Genomic DNA, 25,088 nt, shown 5'->3' with positions numbered 1-25,088 from the left:
GTGAATCAGAAACACACAGGCAGTATAGCATAATTTAAAACATATTAACCTACCTTGCCAATAAAAACTACCGGGACCACCAAGAAGTACTCTGTCAGCCTAGATTGAATCAAACAACAAAAGTATATATATTTAAAAACAAAGAGCATTAGAAACAGAAATCAATGTAATAAGCATAAAAAATACTTATGTGTATTTATACCTATTACATATAAAAGCCAATAATATTAAAATGTTCATATTCATCTAATTTGGTTTTAGTGATTTTTGTAACTTTTATTTAAAAAATTAAATATGAAAACATTTTTTTCTGTAGAACTCAGCTATTTTCCATGTTTTGAATACTGTACTAGCTCAAAGAATTATTGGGTTATAATAAAAAATTCACTTCTTAATACTATATATGAGATTTGTGACTTCATAAGGAAGTTTTTTTTTAATATCAATAAAGAATTTTCTGCTAAAAGAATATTATTTTTAGTGTCTCACATCAGGTGTGAAGTTAGAAGGTAAATTTCTACAAATTATACTTGACTAGCACTTCTTATATCTATAGCAAACTGTAAAGCTTTAATTGGAAGTATTCTAAATTTGAGCACAGTATTTTAGAAATTTCTTCTTGCTGGAGGCAAGAAGAATTTTTTTTTATTCACTCCAAATGCACACATATTCCTTTCAGGCTCTCAACAACTTCATGCCCCAACTATATAAAAGCGGTTCCAAATTGTTCAACTTAAAATATATGCTTTCTTCACAAATGGGTTTAAGAAAGCAAACAGTTAATTTAGCAATAACTTGTGCAGCATGAGAATACTTCTAGGGGAATAGTTGTATAGGCATAGGTATAGAAAACATGGATTTTTTAAAAAAATAACTACTGGAGAAAATATATCATGCAAGTTTAAGCCTAATGTTTATTAATATACTTTATTTCTGTTTGCCTTCCTTAAAGTTTGAATTATAACTAAAGTAGTATGAAACTAAGTGAATTCAAAAATCAAGTACATAGTAAAGAGAGTTAGCAATAATTATTAGCACCTAGTTCAGAAAAAAATTTAATGAAATAAAACAAATATAAAATATAAGAAAATGCTTTATTAGTACTCCATCATCCCACAATTTTAATTTCAGTTTGTTTCATAAATTTATGGACTTTTCTTTGTTTACATTTTCCAAGAAAGCTATAAAGTAAGCTTTCCAAGGAAGCTCTACTCTTAATTAATCGATATATTTTTACAACTCTCTAAAAGGAATTACTATTTCAATTTGATCAACAAATTGTTTACAAAACTCACAAATAAAGAATAAAAAAAAATTTATAAAGAAAAGTACTTGAGAAAAACTTTGAAAATATAAATGAAAATTTTGTTTTAGAAAAGAACATAAAAGCTAGCAACTCTGAAGGGTACATTAGAGCCTTGGATATGAGATGTGCTACAATTAAGAAATCACATCAGCTTCCCTGGGTACCTATAGGCACATAAATGACAAACATTGTGCTTCTTGGCTTTTGTATAATTGTGTAATAAAGTTTTCAATTGATAGTTTTGTGAAAAAAAATTTCAGTTGAAAACAGAAACTTTATAAGTTCATGTAAGTGGAATATTTAACATTAAGTCACAATAGTTACCTATCATTTACTGAGGAGATTCTTTACTTCCCTCCATTCTCATTGTCATGTCTATTTGATGCCTATTTCAAATAAGCAATGTTTACTAGGGAGGGAATAATATAAGGCAAGAATGTCAAAACGAATGGGTTGTTTTATTAGCTATTTCCATTAAGCAGGTAATAACTATAAAGACGCTGAAGTAATGACCAGTTTACTTTTAAGCACAGTTTATTGATAAGGTAGATCCGAATCTCATTCAGTTTTAAATAAGAACTTACTTTAGTAAAATCAATGCTGAATCCTCCTTGACAAAATCCCTGTCCATCAGCATCAATATTTTCTAAAATAAAAAGATTGGAAATATACACAAACCCAAAAACAAACAATATAAACAAAACATGAGAAAATCTGATATCACCATAACTGCAAGACAATGTGCTAGTTTCTGTGACTGGTCAATCACGCAGGCACTGAGCCATCATCCTATTCTGAAAAGGTCAGTATGCACGTTTATCAGCACCATTTCCTCAGATTTGGAAACAAAGAGACACTGAATATCTGGACCAGTTTCTGGGTAACAGAAAGATCAACTACAAGTGTGAATTTCAAATTTCTTTGTTTTAACCACAATCCACAGCAAGATTATAGTTTATATGACAACACACTATACACTGTGTATAAAATAATGTTAAATATGTAATATAAATAAAATTTCACAAAATAGGGGCTGGGATTGTGGCTCAGTGGCAGAGTGCTTGCCTCATGCATGTGAGGCACTGGGTTTGACCCTCAGCACCACGTCTACAACTAAAAAATTATTTTAAAAAATTTCACAAACTAATATTACTATTGTTACATATAATGTATTCCAATATTTTCTACTTTGTATTTTATTTTACTTTTCAAAAAATTACTAGTTATGTCCCACTATATGTAAAACACAAATGAGTTTTCACCTGCAACTTAAAACCTGCCATCTGAAAACACTCTTTGTTCCTGTCACTCTATTCTTGCTAGGTCTTTGAGAAGTTATGAATAACTTAGCAAAGGCTGGGCTCAATGGCGCATGCCTATAATCCCAGAAGCTCAGGAGGCTGAGGAAGGAGGATCCTAAGTTCAAAATCAGCCTCAGCAACTTAGCGAGGCCCTAAGCAACTTTGTGAGACTCAGTCTCTAAAACAAAATACAAAAAAGACCTGGGGATGTGGCTCAGTGGTTAAGTGCCCCTGGGCTCAATCCCCAGTACCAAAAAAAGTAAAAAATAACTCAGCAAAGAGATACATACATTCCTCGCACATACATTTCATATACATACATTTTATAACACTAAAAATAAAAGCTATATAAAGAAGATAGTTGAGAATTTCAGAAAAGGGCAAGGCCCAAACTTAAAACGTTCTATGAAGAACAAAATATGAAACTGTGCTCACAACATATTTAAAACTGGGATCTAATTAGAGTGAACATCTTTAAACATGACATCTTCAAGTATTTCCCAACCAAAGTTGTTTTGCTCTTCTGCAGTTATCTTCCCCTTTTTGTAGTTCTCAGAAAAGAAACTAACTTTGAATTATATAATTAGCCAATTAATTTAAATTAATTTTAACCACGAGTACTACTCTACCAAGAATAGAAGTCAGGATGAATCTAAAGACTTTCTCCTTGATTTATTTATTTATTTATTTTGTGGTGCTGGGGATTGAAGCCAGGGCCTTGTGCATGTGAGGCAAGTACTCTACCAACTGAGCTATATCCCAACCCTCCTTATTTTATTTTAAGGAGAGCAAGGAACAATGGAAAGCACCATCCTTCAATTATCAAAGAATTCTTGCAACCAATGTTACAAATATATAAAACTTATTACTGCATTAGCCACCCAAATATAGGAACCAAAAGTATATACATTTAGTCATAAGGACAACTCCAAAGAATTTTGTGTAAAATAATCCCATCAAAAATTTTGAATCCATTTCTAAACCTGGGAAGTGCCCCAAGATTACATACTGAATATCTAAATTTAAAATCTTTTTTTTAGAAAATAGCCACAAGAGTGTAATACTACCCTGATGTAAATTTTTCTAACCAAAAGAGAGTGGGAAAATGTGGGGCTGGGATTTCCAGTGTCTAGTGAATCATACCAAGGAATTCTGCTCTAACCTCAAGTTAGCCATTTATTTCCTTTATTCCAGCTGCATCTGGGGAACTATTTCAGGCTATTTATAAAGACATTCTTTTCTGATTATCATATGTACAACTCACTGCTTTGTTTTCCCAGAACATCCAGCTAAAACACATTACTGTTCCTTAAAATTGTCTTAACAGGTACCTATTGAATGGAGTGTTTCCAACAATCAAAAACCTTCATGTTGAACATATTTCAATGAAGGCTTTGTTTTGTTTTGTTTTACTACAGATGATTAATACTTCTCTCATTTGTTTCACCTTGCAATGATACTATAGGAATGAATATTATTGATTACAATAGTAGTATCAGCTAGTGCTTACGAAGCTCTCACTGTGAGCCAGATATGATGTTAAAGTATTTTACATAGAATTTCCTTTTAAAATGTTTACAGCAATCCTAGAAGATATTATTCACAGTTTGTACAGATCAGGAAATTAATGTTTAGGGAAATTAAGTAACTTGACATGCTGAATGGGCTAGATCAAATAAAGAGTTACAGATCTGAATCCAGGTGTGTCTACACTACTATGTTCTACTATCTCAAATCAGCAATGTACTTAATATTCTCTAAGTACTGAAAAAATGGAAGGAACTGGAAATCCAAACTGGAAAAAAATCTATGTTCAAATAATATTATTATCAAAAAGTGAGCAGAAGGAACAAAGAACTCAGCTTTTGCATGGCGTTGAAAGAGTATTTATTTACATCATGTGATTTGTGGCTCAGGCATGTCTAGAACAGATTGGACATCTGGTCTATTGAATAACGCCAAGAATGGTCATAGACACAGTTATGAAAAGCCGGAAGCAATTGTAATCAGTAACAAGGAAAATTGAGAGTAGATAGGGAAATTCCTAGTCCAGAGTGTCCACATAGGTCATGCTAAAAAAAAAATCAATCAACCAACCAAACCAAAACACAAATAGAAACCAACAAAAAACCCTATAAACTAAATACAACTAAGACAAGCAAAGTTATCAAGAAGTTGGCAATATAGCCCTACAAAACCCACATCATCATGAAAAATAGAGGATATATATATATATAAACTGTACCTCTGCCATGCTTTGTTGGAACTAGTGTTTTACCAATAAGAAAACAAGAGTCCAGATGGATTAAGTGAATAACCCATAGCTGTAGGTTAATTATTACCAGAATTTGAAATTATCACTCAGGTTTTCAAGCTTTTAACTTTTGAGATTTTTCTCTGGATAAGCTGCCCCTCTTAATTTGAGCCTAGAGGCAGCTCAGCATTACAAAGTTTGGATCAAAGAATATGTTCAACAATCAAGGGTAACTGATGCCAGGCCTGTTAGGAAAAAAAATATTCACTTTGCTGTTGTGTTTATAAGATTGTTCTCCAAGCTTTTCCTAAGATTTGAGGTTTTATTATTTAGGTAGGAGTTCAGTAAACTTTTTCTATAAAGAACCAGATAATAAATATTTTAGATTTAGGGGCCATACAGCATGGCAACTATGGAAATACTCAACTTTCCCAGATAATATGCCAACGAATGTGTGTTGCTCTATTCCAATAAAACCTTATTTACAAAAACGGCCACAAGCCATAGTTCCCCAGTCAGATTTAGATGTTAAATACCTTAAAAAACAAGGTTTTGAATTACTTTATAATTTCTATGCCTAAACCAAATAATAAAAGCATTATGTGACAGATCCACAAGGAATCATTAGGATGCACATTTTCAGGAGGTTTCTGTTTACTGTCTCATTTCGGGAATTATCCAGACCTATTCTCTTGAAAGACACAGGATGTATTCCTTGCAGAAAAGCTGTGTTTTAAACCAAAGCAACTGAAATAGAAAGCATTTTCTATTGTTAGTAATGCAGGAGAAAGGTTCCTTTGGAACAAGACAGACCTAGGAGGCTGTGGGTACAGCTCAGTGGTACAGCTTGTGAACATGAGACCCTAGGTTGAAGCCCCAGCACCAAAACGAGAGGAAAAAAAGGCAGTTCTTAATTCAAATCCTCATTTGACCACTCAGTACCCATAAGAAGTGAAAATTTTTTTTTCAAGTGTCTGAATCTGTTTCTACATTTCTCAAATGAGAATAATAAGAGTGTTTGTATGTGTATTGTATAATTGATAAATTATATTCTGGCATACAATAGTTTGCTTCTTCCTCATGGCTATAAAATTATCCTCTCAGAGTAAGAACATTTTTGCAATACAGAAATTACAAATTTATTCCTCAGATTTTCTCTACACTACCAAAAATAACAGTACCATGAACAAAAAAAAAAAAAAATACAAAAACCAACAGGACAGATGGCACAAAACTCTGAGGATGAAGCTTCTGAATCCCTCCATCCTGTATAGGGTGCTCTGGGACCTAATTTTTACTCACACATTAAATGGATGTGGGGGGGGGACATTCTTTTGATGTTTACTTTCCACTTACAATAGGTAGAATCAAGGTGGTGGGATAAGAAATAAGTGTTTAATGAAATAATTTGCAGTTTTCTGGAGATTCAACTACTTACAATTTTGGGGACCAAATACTTCCTTAGACCTGGTGCCATATGTTGCTTTACGTGGAGACAAGGAATCTAGCAGGAAAAGTCTTACAAGTTGAACTTTTGTTATGAATTCTCTCTATTCAACTATTCGGTGACCAAAGGGACATAAAAAGAAATAACTTAAGGGCTAAGGTTACACCTCAGTGGTAGAGCGTTTGCCTAGCACATGTGAGGTACTAGGTTCTATCCTCAGCAAATCAAAAAGTTACAACCAGGAGATGTGATTTAGCTGGCAAGAAAAAGAGATCTGACATACTATATTCAAACATTTATATCTCAGTACCCCACTATTGAGAAAATTGTGCTCAATGTGCCAGGAACTAAAAATAAATATAATAAATAAATGTATTATGAAAAAAAGAAAGAAAGAAAGAAAAGAGAAGAAAAAGAACTAACTTAAAAAGGGCTCCAGGTAAAAACACCATACAGCAGTCCACTTTTCTTGACATGGTTTTGCCTCCCACAGATTCAGTTACCCTAAGTCAATCACTATCTGAAAATATTAAGAGGAAAATTCCAGAAATAAATAATTTATAAATTTTAAATATCTTTTACCACAGGATATTATTATAACTATTCTATATTATTAGTAGTTATTATTGTTAATTTCTTAGTGTGCCTAATTTATAAGTTAAATTTTATCATAGGTATGTATGAAAAACATAGTAGCACAGAGGATTCGGTTCTGTTTTTGAACATTCATGGGAAATCCTGCAATGTATCTTCCACAGACTAGGCATTTTGATCTTTTATTTTTATGTTTCTTGAATAAACAAGATTTAGAATAGCAGTTAATTGAACAAAAGGCAGGGGTGTGAAAAGACTGGAATCTCTAAGGGGAAAAAGAGGTGCAGAGTTTGGAAAAGCATAATCAAATGTGTAAGAGTTTGAAATCATGGTCAGTCACAACATTAATTTCATTTAAAATTTCAATTAATATTGGTGAAAAGCATGAAACTTTTATATCACCTGTTTAGTAGCTAATTTACCTAGAAACTCCAAGTAAGGATTAAGAATTTAGACTTAAGACTCTTAAACTATATAATCTGGCTCTTTGAGACATATTTTTACCATCATTATTAATGTAAAGCAAAGGTTCTCACACTTTGGTATACGTCAAAATTACCTTGTAAAGCTTATTAAAAATGCATGTACCTTGGCCTAACCTAGACCTACTGAATCAAAATCTTTAGTTGTAGGGTCCTTCATCTCTGTTAAAGAAGCTCAACTGAGCACTTTTTGACATACCATGATTGAATTCAAGAGTTACAAAGTCAGATATTCATTACTAACAAAGGAAGGTGAAAGGAGTTCTTAGAAACAATAAGCTTATTTACTTCATATTTGCAGTTGCTCTCATTAATATGATGCTTTCATTTTCCTCTCATAACCTGCATGTTTTATCACACATACACACCCACACTCACACACGGATTTTTAACAAACTAGGCTCCCGCCCCTCTTGTTAAAGGCTGGTACAATTTCCCGTACATACTTGACCTGCATGGAGCATACTCAACAGTCTTTGTTCCATCTTGAAGAAAGCAAGTTCCAACAGGCTCTCTCTCCTGTTTCAGCTCAGTCCTCCAGTGGTATAAGGGAGCACAGGCCTGAAACGAAAGGTTCAGTTCATGATACAAAAAGTCTCCAAAAAATTATAGTATCACTTTTTAAACCTTAATAAAAATTAAGCCAGGCACAGTGGTGCATGCCTATAATCCCAGTGGCTTGGGAGGCTGAGGAAAGAGGATCACAAGATCAAGGCCAGCCTGGGTGACTTAGCAAGATTCTGATTGAGAATAAAATAAAAAGTGCTGGGGACATAGCTAAGTGGTTCAATCCCACTACTATTAAAAATTTTTTTAATTAAGATTAATCAATCTATCCCCTCATCGTAGTAGATAATAATTTTAAAAGTAATATTTTTCTCATTTACTTCTGAAGCCCATATTTGTGGTCCAAATATGTGTATTCAAAATAGCTAGAAAAGATATTATTTCATATTTCTTTTATTTATTTATTTATTTATTTGGTACTGGAGATTAAACCCAGAGGCACTTAACCACTGACCCACATTCCCAGTCTTTTTTTGAGACAGGGTGTCACTAAGTTTCATAGGGCCTCACTAAGTTACTGATGCTGGACTCAAATTTGTAATCTTCCTATCTCACCCTCCTAATCCATTGGGATTACAGGTGTGAATCACCAAGCCCTGCAGTAACATATTTCCTGATGCTATGTGCTAATAAGCTGAAGGTCACAGACCAAATCAACTTTTGAACTCAGTAACACTCAGTGTATTAAGGATACACCCCTAAATTGTACAGTAAATAGATTACTGAGTAATTAGAATTTGCAGTGCTTATTTATTTTCCAAGTAAATCATGAACTTTTTGTTTTCAGAATTCTAATTTCAATGTCATGTAGAAGCCATAAAATAATGCACATAATTTGGTGCACATAATAATGGCACCAAAATCTACGAAAAGCATTGACAATTCAATTTACTGAAGAAGTGTAATGGATTTCCATAGTACTCCTTGAAGCAAAGTGCTAACGTAAATACTTGACTTCAACACTAGGCTATTTTATATCCACTCTTATAAAACTGCAAGTACGAATTTTTACTTCTGCACATGTGACTGCTCTAGAGAAGCTGATTTGATGCTACTTCTTCTTTTTGCTTCCTTGCTCTTCTTTCTGCATAACATGCCCCCCTTCTCAAGCCCACCTTTCGTCTCAAATTGTTAAAGTCTTGATAAAAATCCTCCTCTTGAATAAATTTTTCCAAAAATTCATTATCACTTGAAAAACAAAAGACAGTAATAAATACTAAGCAGGTAATTAAAATAGGGGAGGAGTCTCCAAGGAAATGATATTAAAGCTGAAGTATGAATAATAAAGAGTTGATTTTGAAAATCAACAAGATGACTGTTATAAGCAGAGGACACACAAACACTAAGGTACAAACAGAAATGACTCTATATATGGAATAAATGGACAAAAGACCAGTGTGACTGAAGTATGAAAATGGATTGAGAAAATGCCAAAGAGAAAGGCCAAAACCCAATTTGGGGGGATGCTGATAAGTCAGGACAAGTTTCTGACATTCATTCAGAGAGTGAAAGAAAGTGCTGGACTGTTTTCACCAAAGGGAAAGACTCCGATTCCCTTCAGTCCTTCTATGTACAACAGACAGTAGTTGGAGCAAGAAGGTAATAGAGAGACGAGAAGAGCTAGTGATCTGGCCCAGGTGAGAGTGGTGACGGCTCACTACAGGGCAGCCATGATGAAGATGAAGATCTCCTGATGGGTGTGGGATACATTCTGAAGGCAGAATTGATAGGGTTCCCTGGTGGATGAGAGAGCCATGCTTCTCAATTGCTGGGAAGATAGATAAGTTTGTGTGCTGCTGTGTGCTTTTTGATGAAGGGTAACAGGAGTCCTAATTGCACCATTTTCATTTTCATTTTCAATAATCTAGTAGACATCCAAAGGGAAATGCCAAATAGATAGGAAATGTGTCTTTAAAAGTCTAGGAAGAAGCAGGGTGTGGTGGCACTCTCTCACCTGTAATCCCAGCAGCTGGGGAGGCTGAGAAAGGAGGATCTCCAGTTCAAAGCCAGCCTCAGCAACAACGAGATGCTAAGCAACTCAGTGAGACTCTGTCTCTAAATAAAATACAAAATAGGGCCGGGGATGAATGGCTCAGTGGCCAAGTGCCCCTCAGTTCAATCCTCAGGACAAAATAAATAAATAAATAAACTAGAGAAAACTAAGAGCCAGAGATACAGATTTGAAGGTTGTAACATATAGTTTGTATTTACAGACATGGTACAGGATAGGAGCCCCTAGGTAAAAGGTATGAGAAAAGAACAGGGTCCAGAATAGAGCTTAAGGACACCTCATCATTTAGGAACTGAGTAGAAGAGGAGCCATGAAAAGACAATGCAAAGGAGCAGCCAGTAAGAAGAAAAATCAGGAAAGTACGGTGTCACGGAAACCAAGGGAAGAAATGTATTTTTAAAAGGTGGGAAGTAGGGGCAGTGACTGTGTCAAATGGTGCTGAGGGGCAAGAAAGAAAGAAGTACAACTGGTGGGGGCAGGGGAATATATATATATATCATGAACACATATACAAAATGATGTACCAGTGGATTTCAGTGATCTGACAGTCAATGAATGGTGAGCTTAGCCTTGCCTACCCAACAGGAGTGGCTGGGAAGAGAACGAGAGGAGCAAAAGTGGAGACAGTTACTGGAGAAAGCACTTTCTATGAGAAGAGATGCAGAGAAATGGGGCAGAGGCAGAGAGGAGGATGGGGGAAGTAAAGGGAAAACTGTTTGCTGTATTTTTTTAAAAAGAAGGAGCACTAGAGCTCTCTTAATCACAGGTATGCTACTCCTAAACTTGAGTGGATAGAAATAAACTGATGGGAGCTATCAAGTGGGGCATGAAAAACGAACAACGCAGAAACAAGGGTAGAAAAATCAGGAGCGTGGTATCCTCAGAGGAGCAGTCTTTGATCACAGCTACCTTATTTCACTACATTCCGTGTGCTTGCCAATGCTGAATTTCACCATGAGCTTGAAACCATCACCCTTGCTATCCATCTCACCTAAAAAGAAATATAACAAAGACTTACCAAAATTTTATCCTGTTTTGACCTCACAGATGCTCCAAACCACTGGTGGGATTTAAATTCCAATGGATCATCCTTGGCATAATCTCTGTTGCCTAAAAAAACCAGAATATTGTGAGAGATGAAAAACTAAATATTTTGGTCTTAGTATAAGAAAGTTTATTTCTGTCCAGCTAGGTTAGGAATGGTGTACCTTTGTTTAGTCAAATACTATATTCAGCAACCCAGAAAAACAAGATCCAGGGTTGCTCTGAATCCCAGCAAATATCCTAATTCACATGTGAAAAGTAATTGAAAATGATATTTTCCAGTTACTAAATCATTACATAACTATACAACAAAATACTGTGATCACTTATTATACTGCCAAAAGTTCTTTCTATGGCTTAAAGATATTTATGGAAAATCAAAGCTTATGAAACTCTTTTGTATGACACAGTTTGTAAATGACAAGGCTAAGATGAACACCAACGACAGTATGAATCAAAAAGTTATAACCAGGAAATGCAATTTAACTGGCAGGAAACAGAGATCTGACATACTATATTCAAACGTTTATATTTCAGTACCTCACTATTGAGAAAGTTATGGCCAATGTGCCAGGAACTAATAGCATAAAGCACTGTGGAAGTATATAAATCCTTTCCTCAGAAAAACCCTAGATCTATTCAAGGAAAAAGTTACAAAAGTTTATGCACAAAGTATTCTGAGAAGAGACTATTTTTAAAGTCAGGTTTGTTCCTCTTAAATCTGTTGTCATAATTCTTTATTAAAATGTGTTTAAATAACTATATTGGACATTTCAGCAGACAAATATCTATTTTAAGAATGCCAGCCAACATGTAAATGTCATCAAGAGGTTTAGCGCAACCACCACCCACCCAAGATAGTGAAATTACTCACTAGTGGTTACGTTTGTAACTACTCTAACCACCATAGAACTAATAGTGGTTATGGTTATTCAATTCTATTCTGAAGACTTAAGACTAACTAAAGAGTTATAAATAATTATTGAAAATTTCAATAATACCAGGTATCCTATGTAAGGTGGAACCTGTAATGTTATTCACTGTATTATTCTTTTAGCTTTTTCCTCTTCTGAAAAAAAAAGGGTGTCAGTCTCCAAAGGCCTCAAACTGGAATCTAAACTACCAGGTTTTTTGGTCAGGGATTGCGAAAGCACCCTTTTTTAAGCAGAGAGAAGGAAGAGAAGAAATGGAAGTAGCTAATATGCACTATTGACCATGAAAACCGAGTATTCCCTTGGCTTGCCTCTGAAGCCTGCACTCACTGTGCATGAAATAACACCCAAGTAACCTATATACCACCCGAGAGTACATGTGCTCCCTTACATTTCCCATCTTCCCACAGTTTAATTCAGAACATTTAACTGTGTTGTCCCTAAGCTAGGAGAAGATAAAGCAGTTCCAGTCAGTAAAGAGTGGATGAGTCCTCTATGTTTTCTCTCCCATCCATGAGGCTCTTAGTCGAACTGCTAGATGGAAGCATCCTTGGTCCAAGTCTTTGGGTCACCCAGGACCCCTGTTAGATGGGGACATGAGCAAGAAATAATCTCCTTCCTTTCTTTCTTTTTAAGTACTGAGGGTAGAAACCAGTGTCTCAAGCATACCAAGCAAGTACTCCACCACTTAGTTATATCCCAGCCTTTTTTGTATTTTATTTTATTTTGAGGCAGGATCTTGCTAAGTTGCTGAGCTGGTCTTGAACATGTGATTCTCCTTCCTCAATCTCCCAAGTAACTAGGGTTACAGGTGTATGCCACTACATGTAGCTAAGAAATAAATGACTTATTTTTAAGTAACAGACTTGGTGCTATGTTTGTAATTGCAAAATGTTTTCACTGAAGTATAGCCTAGCACAAACTGTGTAGTGTGTACTAGACACATAATGCTATTTCCAACAGAGCCTGAATAATAACCACAAAGAAACATAGCCCTTAAAAGAACCAGATTCAATTGATAATGTTTTAAAATTTTTAATCAAATATTCACACTTATAGGGACTGGGGATTTAGCTCAGTTGGTAGAGCACTTGCCTCACATGCACAAGGCCCTAGGTTCAATCCACAGCACCACACACACACACACACACACACACACACAAAGAATTCTATTTAAAAAAAAATTATACTTACCAGTTACTTAATGGGAATTTTTTGTTTATTCCAACACAAGATAACTATGTTCTCTCACTTTGTTGTGGGCTTTCTATTCTTTTCTGTTTCTGTTTTATTCTATTCTATTCCAGAAATAAGAGTATTTCCCCTTCACATCAATGAAGCAGGAGAAACAGAGTATGACTGTGAAAAAACAGCTGACCTTAGAAAGAGTCCCCCCTCCCCACTAACTTGTATCTGAAGACAAAAAGCAACTCCATAAACTAAGAAAATCACAGCAAGTTTAAAAAGGGAACTGAGTTTCTAAGTTAGTGTACTTGAACCACAAGTAATATTCTTACAATTGCTACCTCCTGCTTTTGCTTTTATTTAAAACACAGACTTTTCAGCAATATGAAACTCCTAAGATGTCCAAGCAGAAGTAAGACTTTTTTAAGAGTAGAAGAAATCATAGGTTGAACAGAACTGTCACATCAAAGAGGTTCAAACTAAGGCTCCATATATTTTCTTACACTCTAAAATTTCCAAGGTTAAAAAGAAAATGTACAATGGGATAGACCCAATATCACTACAAGATAACTATGTGTGAGAGCACACATATATCTTTTTCCCCTTAATAATATGTCAGAAATGATAAACTGATGTCATCATTTTCACTGTGGTTTAGTAACCCGTTACACAGCCATACAATAGTTTAACCAATCCCCTGTACCTCCTTCTGTTTCAAATTTGGGAATACTTCTGTTTTGATTTAAGAGACCAATATTCTCTCAAGTCACATATACATCCTCCTCCATTTTACACAAGACCCTCAGCAAAGCATGTCATTCAGGGCAGGCAATAGATTCATTGCTAGATTAAAGTGATAAGCTCCCCAAGAATATGGCATGTCAAACAGAATAGTGGATACATTTCTGTTAAGTTTCCAAAGTATGTTTACTTTTATATGTAAGAGTTCCCTTCTTCTCAGTCTTCAGTCTGAAAGAAGTCATGCTCAGTCTTTTTTCAGAGGCCTTTTTCTCTTGCCTGGAAAACTTTATTCCTTCCATTCTAGATTCAAAGTGTACCTGGAAATTTAGCTGTGAGTGTCCACTTGTGACCTCAGTGCATGATGAAATGGGCGTCTACCTCTCAATGTGTCTATCACAAGACACAATCATGGAACCTGCAATTATAGTGGGCAAACTGTAGACTAGGGATGTGTCAGGAGTTATGGGGAAAGAGGACAGAGCATAAAGGAGAAAAATGCTTTGTAGGCCTGAAAACTTCATGCAAAGAAAGGAAGAGTGGTTAATACTGAAGTCTTATAGAGAAGTGTGCATTGTTCATTGTGATTAGAAAGAAACACCTAAAGAAGTCGTTGTCAAGGGTATCTGTGCTATGCTAAGAAGGAGCTTCATGGGATTTTTGATTTCTGTGCTATGCTAAACAATATTTCTTCAATTATTATATCACTAAAAAGTTGGGCAGAAGTTCCTGCTTTGCAAATAATTATTTAATTATTTCCCTATCACTTTGAAAAACTGTCTCCATAAATATTTTTCTGAACAAATATACTTTTCTCTAAATGTGTATGTAGGGGCATAAGATGCTGTTGTGCCTTGTCAAGTAGTTTGTGCTCATCAGAGGTACCATGCTCTATTTTCGGTTTTTTAAAAGACATGGTTAGAAAACATCCCTTGCTATAATGATTATTGGACACCTGTCTTTGAAGATATCAGGCTTAGCATAAGCTAGAAAGTGTCAATAAAAATAAGAATAAATTTTATTATTATATTTTTGTTTTTATATGCATTCACAAGTATTATGGAACAAAAAGAATCAATAGTTATTTCTACGTGTTAATTAATAAAAATGAAGACACACAGAGGTGGGAAAGCATCAGACAATGTAATTCTCTTTGATGAAAAAGTAAGTTTAGCCAGGCGTGGTAGCACACACCTATAATCCCAGTGGCTCGGGAAGCTAAGGCAAGAGGATTTTTGAGTTCAAAGCAAGACCCTGTGTCAAAATAAAATATTTTAAAAAGGAGTTGAGGATGTGGCTCAGTAGTTAAGTGTCCCTGGGTTCAATTCCTAGTACCAAAACAAAAACAACAAAAAAAAAAAAAAAAAAACTTAAAAAAAAAAAAGCATCAGGACTAGAGTTGTAGCTCCGTGGTAGAACATTTATCTAGCCCGTATGAGGCACTGGGTTCAATCCTCAGCACCACATAAAATAAATAAAGGTACTATGTCCCCCTACAACTAAAAAAAAAAAATTAAAAAAAGCAAAGCATCACACAATGTGACTCTTTTTAATAAAAATGTAAGTTTAAAAAGCTCATTCCAATAACAGTGTACCAAATCCTAAATTCCATCTGTAGCACCATGGTGGGCAGGGATGAATTTCAAAAGTAAACTTGAGGAGTTTGACTAAAACTTAAATCTGCTCAAAACCAACAGCCATATTTTAAAGCACCGTGTAATTAAATATGTTTTCAATTATATTACCAAATGAAAGAAGTCCAACATAACTGGATATAATGAATTAGCATGCATTAGCACCCAAATTTATTCAACAGTCTTCAAAAAAGAAAAAAAAATACACACACACACACACACACAATCACATACTGTTTTCAATGCCTCCAGATTCAACAGTCACAGCCTCAAATTAACATCTTTTCATGAAGTGCTCAAAAGGAAGGTTTTCTTTACTAACCAGAATTTTCTTTTCAGATATCTTCAAATATTTGATTCAACATCAGCAAAAGTTTCCCTCAAAGGACGTATGAACAGAATGGGTGGGAGAAAGAAAAGGAAAAACTCTCTTCCAAACAAACTGACAAGAAGTTCATTCATGACCTGCCTGAAAACTGGAAGCTATTCTGGGACACATGAGTGAAGTCAATATTTTGAGTCAGCCCTGAGGTCACCATTTTGGGTGATGTTGGAACTCCCCAGACTGCCTGGAGTGTGCCACCGCCCTGGAAAAGGAAAAGGGATACAGATAACTGCAGAAGTTCCAGGGCTAGGAAAAAAAAAAATGCTTTCTTCTGGCAATGATCAAGATTACAAAGATTGCTGTGCAGAATGACACACCATGTTGGAGGGCATTTCACACAATGACATAAAGGAGAAGACTCTGCCCGGTGGAATAAAAATTAACATGAGATTCTGTACTCTCACTTTCAAAAGTACAGAGGAAAATGTTGCTAGAGAAACTTGAAATTAATTAGCAAGTCAATCACTAGAGATTTGAAAATTTAATGTCTATATCTCAGCTTTTGATATTTTTGACTTCCCTTTTATCAGACTCCTATGGCTAAATGCTTGAGGACAGAAGCAAATGAGAAGAGCAGACTGTCATAACTTCCTTATTAGCAGCCAACTCTTCTGATTTCCTCAGGATTTCAAAAGCCATTGTCAAACATTCAGCATTCAACTTGCTGGAGAATTACACAAGGAGTATTTATTTAAAAAAAAAAAAACTGGACCAATGGTACAGAATAGAGGACACAGAGACCAATCCACAAAATTATAACTATCTTATATTTGACAAAGGGGCTAAAAGTATGCAATGGAGGAAGGATAGCATCTTCAACAAATGGTGCCGGGAAAACTGGAAATCCATATGCAACAAAATGAAACTGAATCCCTTTCTCTCGCCATGCACAAAAGTTTAACTCAAAATGGATCAAGGAGCTTGATATCAAATCAGAGACTCTGCATCTGATAGAAGAAAAAGTTGGCTCCGATCTACATATTGTGGGGTCGGGCTCCAAATTCCTTAATAGGACACCCATAATATAAGAGTTAAAAACAAGAATCAACAAATGGGACTTACTCAAACTAAAAAGTTTTCTTCTCAGCAAGAAAAACAATAAGAGAGGTAAATAGGGAGCCTACATCCTGGGAACAAATTTTTACTCCTCACACTTCAGATAGAGCCCTAATATCCAGAGTATACAAAGAACTCAAAAAATTAAACAATAAGAAAACAAATAACCCAATCAATAAATGGGCCAAGGACCTGAACAGGCACTTCTCAGAGGAGGACATACAATCAATCAACAAGTACATGAAAAAATGCTCACCATCTCTAGCAGTCAGAGAAATGCAAATCAAAACCACCCTAAGATACCATCTGACTCCAGTAAGATTGACAGCCATTATGAAATCAAACAATAACAAGTGCTGGCGAGGATGTAGGGAAAAGGATACACTTGAACATTGCTGGTGGAACTGCAAATTGGTGCAGCCAATTTGGAAAGCAGTATGGAGATTCCTGGGAAAGCTGGGAATGGAACAACCATTTGACCCAGCTATTCCCCTTCTCGTACTATTCCCTAAAGACCTAAAAAGAGCGTACTACTGCTACATCGATGTTCATAGCAGCACAATTCACAATAGCTAGACTGTGGAACCAACCTAGATGCCCTTCAATAGATGAATGGATTAAAAAATTGTGGCATTTATACACAATGGAGTATTACTCTGCACTAAAAAATGACAAAATCATGGAATTTGCAGGGAAATGGATGGCATTAGAGCAGATTATGCTAAGTGAAGCTAGCCAATCCCTAAAAAACAAATGCCAAATGTCTTCTTTGATATAAGGACAACTAAGAACAGAGCAGGGAGGAAGAGCATGAGAAGAGGATTAACATTAAACCGGAACGAGAGGGGGGGAGGGAAAGGGAGAGAGAAGGGAAATTGCATGGAAATGGAAGGAGACCCTCATTGTTATACAAAATTACATATAAGAGGAAGTGAGGGGAAAGGGAAAAAAAACAAGGGAGAGAAATGAATTACAGTAGTGGGGGTAGAGAGAGAAGAGGGGAGGGGAGGGGGGTAGTGGAGGAAGGAAAGGCAGCAGAATACAACAGACATTAGTATGGCATTATGTAAAAATGTGGATGTGTAACCGATGTGATTCTGCAATCTGTATACAGGGTAAAGATGGAAGTTCATAACCCACTTGAATCAAATATATGAAATATGATATGTCAAGAACTACGTACTGTTTTGAACAACTAATAATAATTTTAAAAAACTACCTTGTTACCTTAGAGCTAATTTTTTTCTTCTTTTTTAAAACTATTTTTAAATATTTTTTTAAATATTTATTTTATTTATTTGTATGTGGTGCTGAGAATCGAACCAGTGTGTCACGCATGCTAGGCAAGCGTGCTACCACTGAACCATAAGCCCAGCCCTTTTTACTTCTTTTTATGCCTAAATAACATCCATCCTTTGGAATAAGAATTTTTGAAAAGGCCAAAGTGAGGAAGAATGGCAAAGCATTAGAAAAACAAGAGAGTAAACTTTTATTTAGAGGCTAAATGCAGTTTTAGTCATTTGGTTTCCATTCATTTCTATGATTTCTATGATTAATAAAATTATTTAGGTCTCTAGAAAATTTGAGTTTTTTGCTTAAAAAAACTATAAAAGCAATGCCATCCATATCAGTCCTTTAATAAAATAGATAATTTGCAGACTTCCTCAAGCAGCTTTTTACCTTAGACATCACTTCTGCTCAGTTGTACTTCCTAAAACAAATTTGCTTCAAAGAAAAATTTCCCAATAGAGCTAATTTATTTGTGTAAAATTTGACAGGTCTGAGGAAAAAAATCTCTTTGATCATGCATTAAACAATAAGTCCTGGGTACCTCCTATGTCCAATGTTAAAAATACAGCAGTAAATAAGAGAGATTAGATCTTTGCTTTTCAATGAAAAGAAATAATAAATAATTATATAAGCAATAAGATATTTTCAGAAAGTCTCAAACACTATAAAATGTATTTGAGGGGAAATAATGACGAGGTAGTAAGATAGCTACTGATTCCATGAATTCACCTAATGGTGTAGTGAAAAAAAATGTCTTTCCTCAAATTGGAGCTGCTAATATTCAGATATTAACATCTCTGACATCTGAATGTGTATTTTAGTCAATGGGGAAATAACATTTGTAATTAGTATTACGTTTTAACACCCATGACACCCTTACATTTATAGTCAACAAAGGTGCCAAGAAACATCAATAAAAAAGAATCTTTTCAACAAATGGTGCTGGAATAATTGGATATTCCTATGCAAAATGATTCATTTGGAATCCTACTTCAGAACAATACAAAAAAAAACTAGATGAAATCTCAGACATTTTAAAATATTAGAGGTAAAACTATGAAACTCTTAGAAGAAAACAGAGGAATAAATCTTCATGACTTGGGTTAGACTGGTTTAGGAAATCAAAAGCTTACTGATAAAAGAAAGATTGGACATGTTGGACAATGTCAAAATTAAAATTCCTGTGCTTCAAAAACACTATTAAAAAACTGAAAAGGGGCTGGGGATGTGGCTCAAGCAGTAGCACGCTCGCCTGGCATGCGTGCGGCCCGGGTTTAATCCTCAGCACCACATACAAACAAAGATGTTGTGTCCGCCGAAAACTAAGAAATAAATATTACAAAATTCTCTCTCTCTCTCTCTCTCTCTCTCTCTCTCTCTCTCTCTCTCTCTCTCTTCTCTCTCTTTAAAAAAAAAACTGAAAAGATACAATTAAAAAACTGAAAAGATACTTGCTTATCACACACTGGATAAAAGACTTGTATCCAAAGTAATAAAAACAAATACAAAAAAAAAATACAGTTTTACTTAATAGAAAGCCTAATTAAAAATGGGCAAAAGACTAGAAGAACAGACATTTCTCTAACAGGAATATAATAATAAGCCTAAGAAAAGATACTCAGCTTAATTAGTCAACAGGTAAACACACACCAAAACCATAATGAAAAATGACTTCACACTCACCAGGATGACTATTATAAAAAAGAGAACAAGTGTCTCTAAGGAAGTAGAGAAAGTGGAACCCTAATATATTGCCATGGGAAGGCAAAACAGTCCAATGATGTTTGAAAACAGTTTGGCAGCTTTCCGAGAAGTTAAACGTAGATTACCGTATGACCCAGAAATGTTACTCCTAAGTACCTAAGAAATATGAAAATATACACCCACACAGACTTGTACACAAATGTTCACGGTAGCACTGTTCACAGTAGCCAAATAACCCATATCTGTGCATAATGCAAAATGAGGAATGAACAAAATACTTATCCATTAAACAAATACTACTCAGCAACAGAAAGAAGTAAAGGTTGATTGGGGATTTTATAGTTACACATATATATGAAATATAAAAAGAGGATATAAATACACACAAAAGATTAATGTTGCTTAGGGATAAAGTACAAATGGGGATAGACTGATACAAACATAACATTTCTTTTTAGGGAGATCAAAATACTCTGGAATTAGACTCTAGTAATGATATGAAAGTTTAAAAACATGATAAAATTCATTCAACTGTACATTTAACATAGGTGAATCTTATTGTAAATTTTAACTATTAATGCTGTTTTAAAAAGTGATGAATTTGGCCAGGTGTGCCTGTAATCCCAGCAGCTCAGGAGGCTGAAACAGGAGGATCATGAGTCCAAAGCCAGTCTCAGCAACAGTGAGGTACTAAGCAACTCAGTGAGACCCTGTCTCTAAATAAATACAAAAAAGAAATGGGGAAATGGCTCAGTGTTAAGTGCTTCTGAGTTCAATGCCTGATACCAAAAAAAAAAAAAAAAAAAGGAGAAGAAGAAAGTAATGAATCTGTCATATGGTGGAAAATCAGCTGCAACACCGAACAGAAATGCATGTTTATGATAAAGACCAATTTTCCAAATTAATAAAAAATAAACAGATTTGGAGCTAGAGATGTGTAGCTCAGTGCAGCGCACTTGCCTGTCATGCTCTAGGATCTGAGTTCTATCCCCAGCAGCAATAGCACAGTATCACCACCTCCACCACCACCACCACATGCATACAAACACACACACAGAGAGAAAAAAATAGAAATAAAAAAGATTATATTTGGGCTTGGCATATAGCTCTGTGGTAGAAAACTTGTGGATTATTCAAAATGCCCTGGATTCAATCCCCAGCACTGCAAATTAAGTAAATAAATAAACAGATGTGTTAATAATATAATAGATCAAGAATAAGAATAAATAATACAAAACAACAACAAAAAATAATAAGCACGTAAAAAATCAAATTCGCCAAAAGAATAGAAATATAAATTAAACAAAATAACTGTTTGACTTGTTAGATAAAAAAGACAGTATCAAATTTGGTTCAAAGATATAAGCTGTATCAATATCTTCCTATTTGATAAATATATAAGGAAGTCCTAAAAATATTTCTTTGACTTCTAAATTTTATATTTAGAAATTCATTAAAGAGTCATTTAAATATAAACTAAAACTAACCAGAATGTTCAGCATGTTCAAAGTTTTTAAAGTAGTAAGGCAGCAAAATGCCTAACATAATAGGAGACAGATTGAGTAAATTATGACTTTATGTATTTATACACACACACACACACACACACACACACGTTATGGTTCCTAATTTCCTGGGTAATAGGATTTAGATGATTTTTATTTTATTTTTGCCTCTTAGTTTTCTTTTCTTTTCTTTTTCATACTCTCATCAATAGACACACATGATTTACATAATGTTTAAAAGATTTTTTTTAACAAAGCAGTTTGGAAATAAACCATTAATCTTCACATGGAAAAGTTTAGTTAGGAGTGTTCACATTCTCTCTTAATTAATTTTATGTTTACATTTTCAACTCATACACACAAAGGAATTTTAGTTCATAAAATCCAAGAACATTTCAATTAGAAAAGCTCTTCCTTGCATTTTTAAGCATTAACTTCCTGGGAACCTGATGAAGGGATGATTTACTTTATAAACTTCTAAAATGTTTTTTAATGCTCTTAAAAGCATAACTGTATTGATTTGCTTTATAAACATCAAAAGTTCTTTGAACTACTCTACAAGAATTACTATATTGACAAAGGCAAGAAACAAAGGTCCCTAAATCCAATGTGTTTCAAATCACAAACTACTAAAAATTTAACCATATATAGATAAATAGATGTATTCTGAAATCATAATCCATAGACATGAGAAAGTATAATTAATTTACACAGAACTATACAAAAAAAAGTCTTGTACATAACATAAGATACAGATACCTTCTAGAAATGAATGAAAAGCATCAGAAAAGTATATCCAGAACAAAACAGGATAAGATTTGTTTCACTGGGATTGATATTTATTTATTTATTGAATTATCACCACCACAGAAACAGAGAATCAAAATCTCCCTTCTTCCTTGAGTAAGTCTACTGGTTCTGCTAGAATCCTGCACAAAGAATACAGGCCTTTTGAAAGCACCCACTGCTTTATCAATGCTGGTTTGTTTTCTCCTACTGATGAGAAGGAAATGGTCCTGAAAGCATCTAACATTTTAAAACAAAAACGCTTTACTGAAAATGTGAAAAAAAAAAAAGAAAGAAAAAGAAAAAAATCCAATCCAATGTTAAGTATTGAAGAATGGGTGAGTCAAATCAAAGACCAAAGTGCACAGCAAAGAAGTCATACTTTAAAGGATTGTGAGGGTTTAGTTTCAGCAAAACATTGAAAATAAAATACTAACTGCAGGAATGTTAGTTAATTAGTGATAAATAAATGGGGCTAAACCATTTCTGAGGTGCTTACCAGTTCTCTAACTACATAACTCAGGATCAGGAGATTACAGATTATATCAGGAGAAACACTTTCATATAAAAAATCCTTAGTATAAATTTATGTTCTATTAACAAGGAAGGGAGACTATTTTTGTTCTTAACTTTATAAATTTACAGGACTGTTGCAATAGTAGAAAACTGTAGACATAACTCTGGAAGACAAAATTCACCAAAAGGAGGGAGTTAAAGGAGGTTATTTTAGAGTCAATCTGAGTGTTTTAATTGCAATGAGATGCAAACTGTATGGCTCAGAGACTAGAAAGCCACTTACTTATTCTCTATTAAATACAAAGTCTTGTAATGTGCAGAAAACACTCTACAGCATCTTTCTTGACAGAGAACTAGCGCTGCCAGTCCACCCACAGCCTAAAGCTCAGCCATTCTGAAGAAGTAGCTAAGAGTGGCAGCAAGATATTTCAAAAAAGAATCTGACCTCTGACCTTCTCTAGGATGGTCCTGGTGGGCAAAAGGTGACATCCACACCATATCTGGCATATAGAAGTAGGACCTTCTCCTATTTTTAAAGGACATATTTCACAAGCATACCATTAACCTGTATTTCTAAGCAAAGAGTCTTTGGCAGGTCCAGGTAATATATATTTTCCTTTCCCAGGGAGACTGGCAGTCTATCTTTTTTGGAAAATACATATTGTGGAGAAAATTGGGTAATGATCAGTCTGTTAGTAACATCCGCTTCCTTTAGAAAAGGAAAATATGTTGCAAGGGCAGGATTTTCCCAAATGTCACAATAACAGAAGTTAAAATGTAAGCCAATATATAATCCATTTAATATCCAAACCCATAATTATCTTTATGTCTTTCCTCTTCCTTAATTATTCACCTTCCCTTAATTTAGCTATAAGCCTGATATAAACCATCCTTTCTTTACATGTATGGTGCTTCCTGTTTACAAAATACCTTCAAAGACATGATTTCCTTTGTCTATTCAACAATGTGAGAGGTAAATATTATGGTTCTTTGACAAATGGCAAAACTGAGGCTGGCAAACATAAGTAAGTCTCACCCAGTAAGTATGAAAGCCTGAATCTGAGCCAGCAGATTTTTTTTTTTTTTTTTTTTTTTTGGCCAGGAAGCAGCTTTCAGAATAAATTAATGTCAATTAACAAGATATTTAAAATGGCCTTGTGGTAGATAGAGTAATCCTCCACCTGCTGGCCAAGGTATCCAAATCCTAATTCGCAGAAACTTTCTCTTGATTAAGTGACATTAAATGGCAAAAAAAAAAAAAAAAAAAAAAAAAGACTTTGCAGGTTTATCAAATTAAGAAACTTAAAATGAAAGATTATTCTGGATTATCTGTGTGACCCCAAGAGGGAGATGGATGATTCCATGTTAGAGTGATACAATACAAGAAAGACTCTGGAGTCACTGCTGGCTTTGATGATGGGAGGAAGGGGACACCAGCTATGGGACACTGGTGGCCTCTAGGACATGGAAAAGGAAAGGAACGAAGTCTCCCGCTACAGCCTGCAGAAGATATGCAGCATTATGAACAACTGATTTTCACCCAGTGACACCCATCTTGGACCTCTGACTTCCAGAACTGAAGATAACAAATTTGTGTTATTTTTAGACATCTAGGGGATGGGGGTGTAGCTCAGTGGTAGAGCATATGCTTTCCATGTGCAAAGCCATAAATTCAATTCCCAGCACCAAAAAAGAAAAGACACTTGAGTTTGTGCTAATTTATGACAAAAGCAATAGGAAACGAAGACTAGCACATACACAAAACTGAGATTAGACTGCCCTAGTCTGCTACATGAATAGTGTCCATATTGTTTGTTTTATATAACAGCCCAATATAGTTTCAGAATACATTTACTTCCAAAAATATATAGATCATTAATTCCTAAACTAAATCATATGCTAATCTGTGGCTTCAGTTCTGTTTCCATGCTCAAATTCAGAAAAATTGTGATTTTTCTACAGATCAGTCATTTTAGCCTAAAACAACAACAAAACCATGCCCCAAAATGATCTTTTTGTTTTCACTAATTCTATAATGTCTCAAAATTCTAATTATTATGACTATTTGGGGGGAAAAATCAGTTTTCAGATATTATATAGACCTTGGTTAAGAGTCTACAAATTATGAGAATTTACTGGATAAAAGGGTTTAAATTCCAAGAAGGCAACTGCTGTGATATTTCAGTCATTGCATAAACATGTAAAATAGGAAACTGGGCCTTTTTCTTTTTCTTTTTTGCATCCCAGTTGTAGTTTTGTTTACATAATATGTCAAGAAAATCAGAGAGAAAAAGAAAAACCCAGAAGATAAGTAAGTGGTAAGTCAGAAGAGCTTAAAAGAAAACTAACAA

The 25,088-nt window shown here is 34.7% G+C and overlaps 1 protein-coding gene across 1 annotated transcript in view; it reads right to left on the bottom strand.

Annotated features, from left to right (window-relative positions):
• The window catches only part of Itgav (integrin subunit alpha V), an 89,610-nt gene that overhangs the window by 49,701 nt on the left and 14,821 nt on the right, over nucleotides 1-25,088 (bottom strand). Inside the window, exons 3-6 of the mRNA XM_026400731.2 lie at nucleotides 10,981-11,072; nucleotides 7,831-7,945; nucleotides 1,891-1,952; nucleotides 54-99 (exon numbers count right to left, since the gene is read on the bottom strand). Of these exons, the coding sequence (XP_026256516.2) occupies nucleotides 54-99; nucleotides 1,891-1,952; nucleotides 7,831-7,945; nucleotides 10,981-11,072 (315 nt within the window). The remainder of the gene's footprint in view (nucleotides 1-53; nucleotides 100-1,890; nucleotides 1,953-7,830; nucleotides 7,946-10,980; nucleotides 11,073-25,088) is intronic.

The sequence above is a fragment of the Urocitellus parryii genome, chromosome 1 (genome assembly GCF_045843805.1).
Source record: "Urocitellus parryii isolate mUroPar1 chromosome 1, mUroPar1.hap1, whole genome shotgun sequence".
NCBI classification, from domain to species: Eukaryota; Metazoa; Chordata; class Mammalia; order Rodentia; family Sciuridae; genus Urocitellus; species Urocitellus parryii.
The sequence above is the reverse complement of the archived record's forward strand: the minus strand, read 5'-3'. Positions and strand labels throughout refer to the sequence as shown.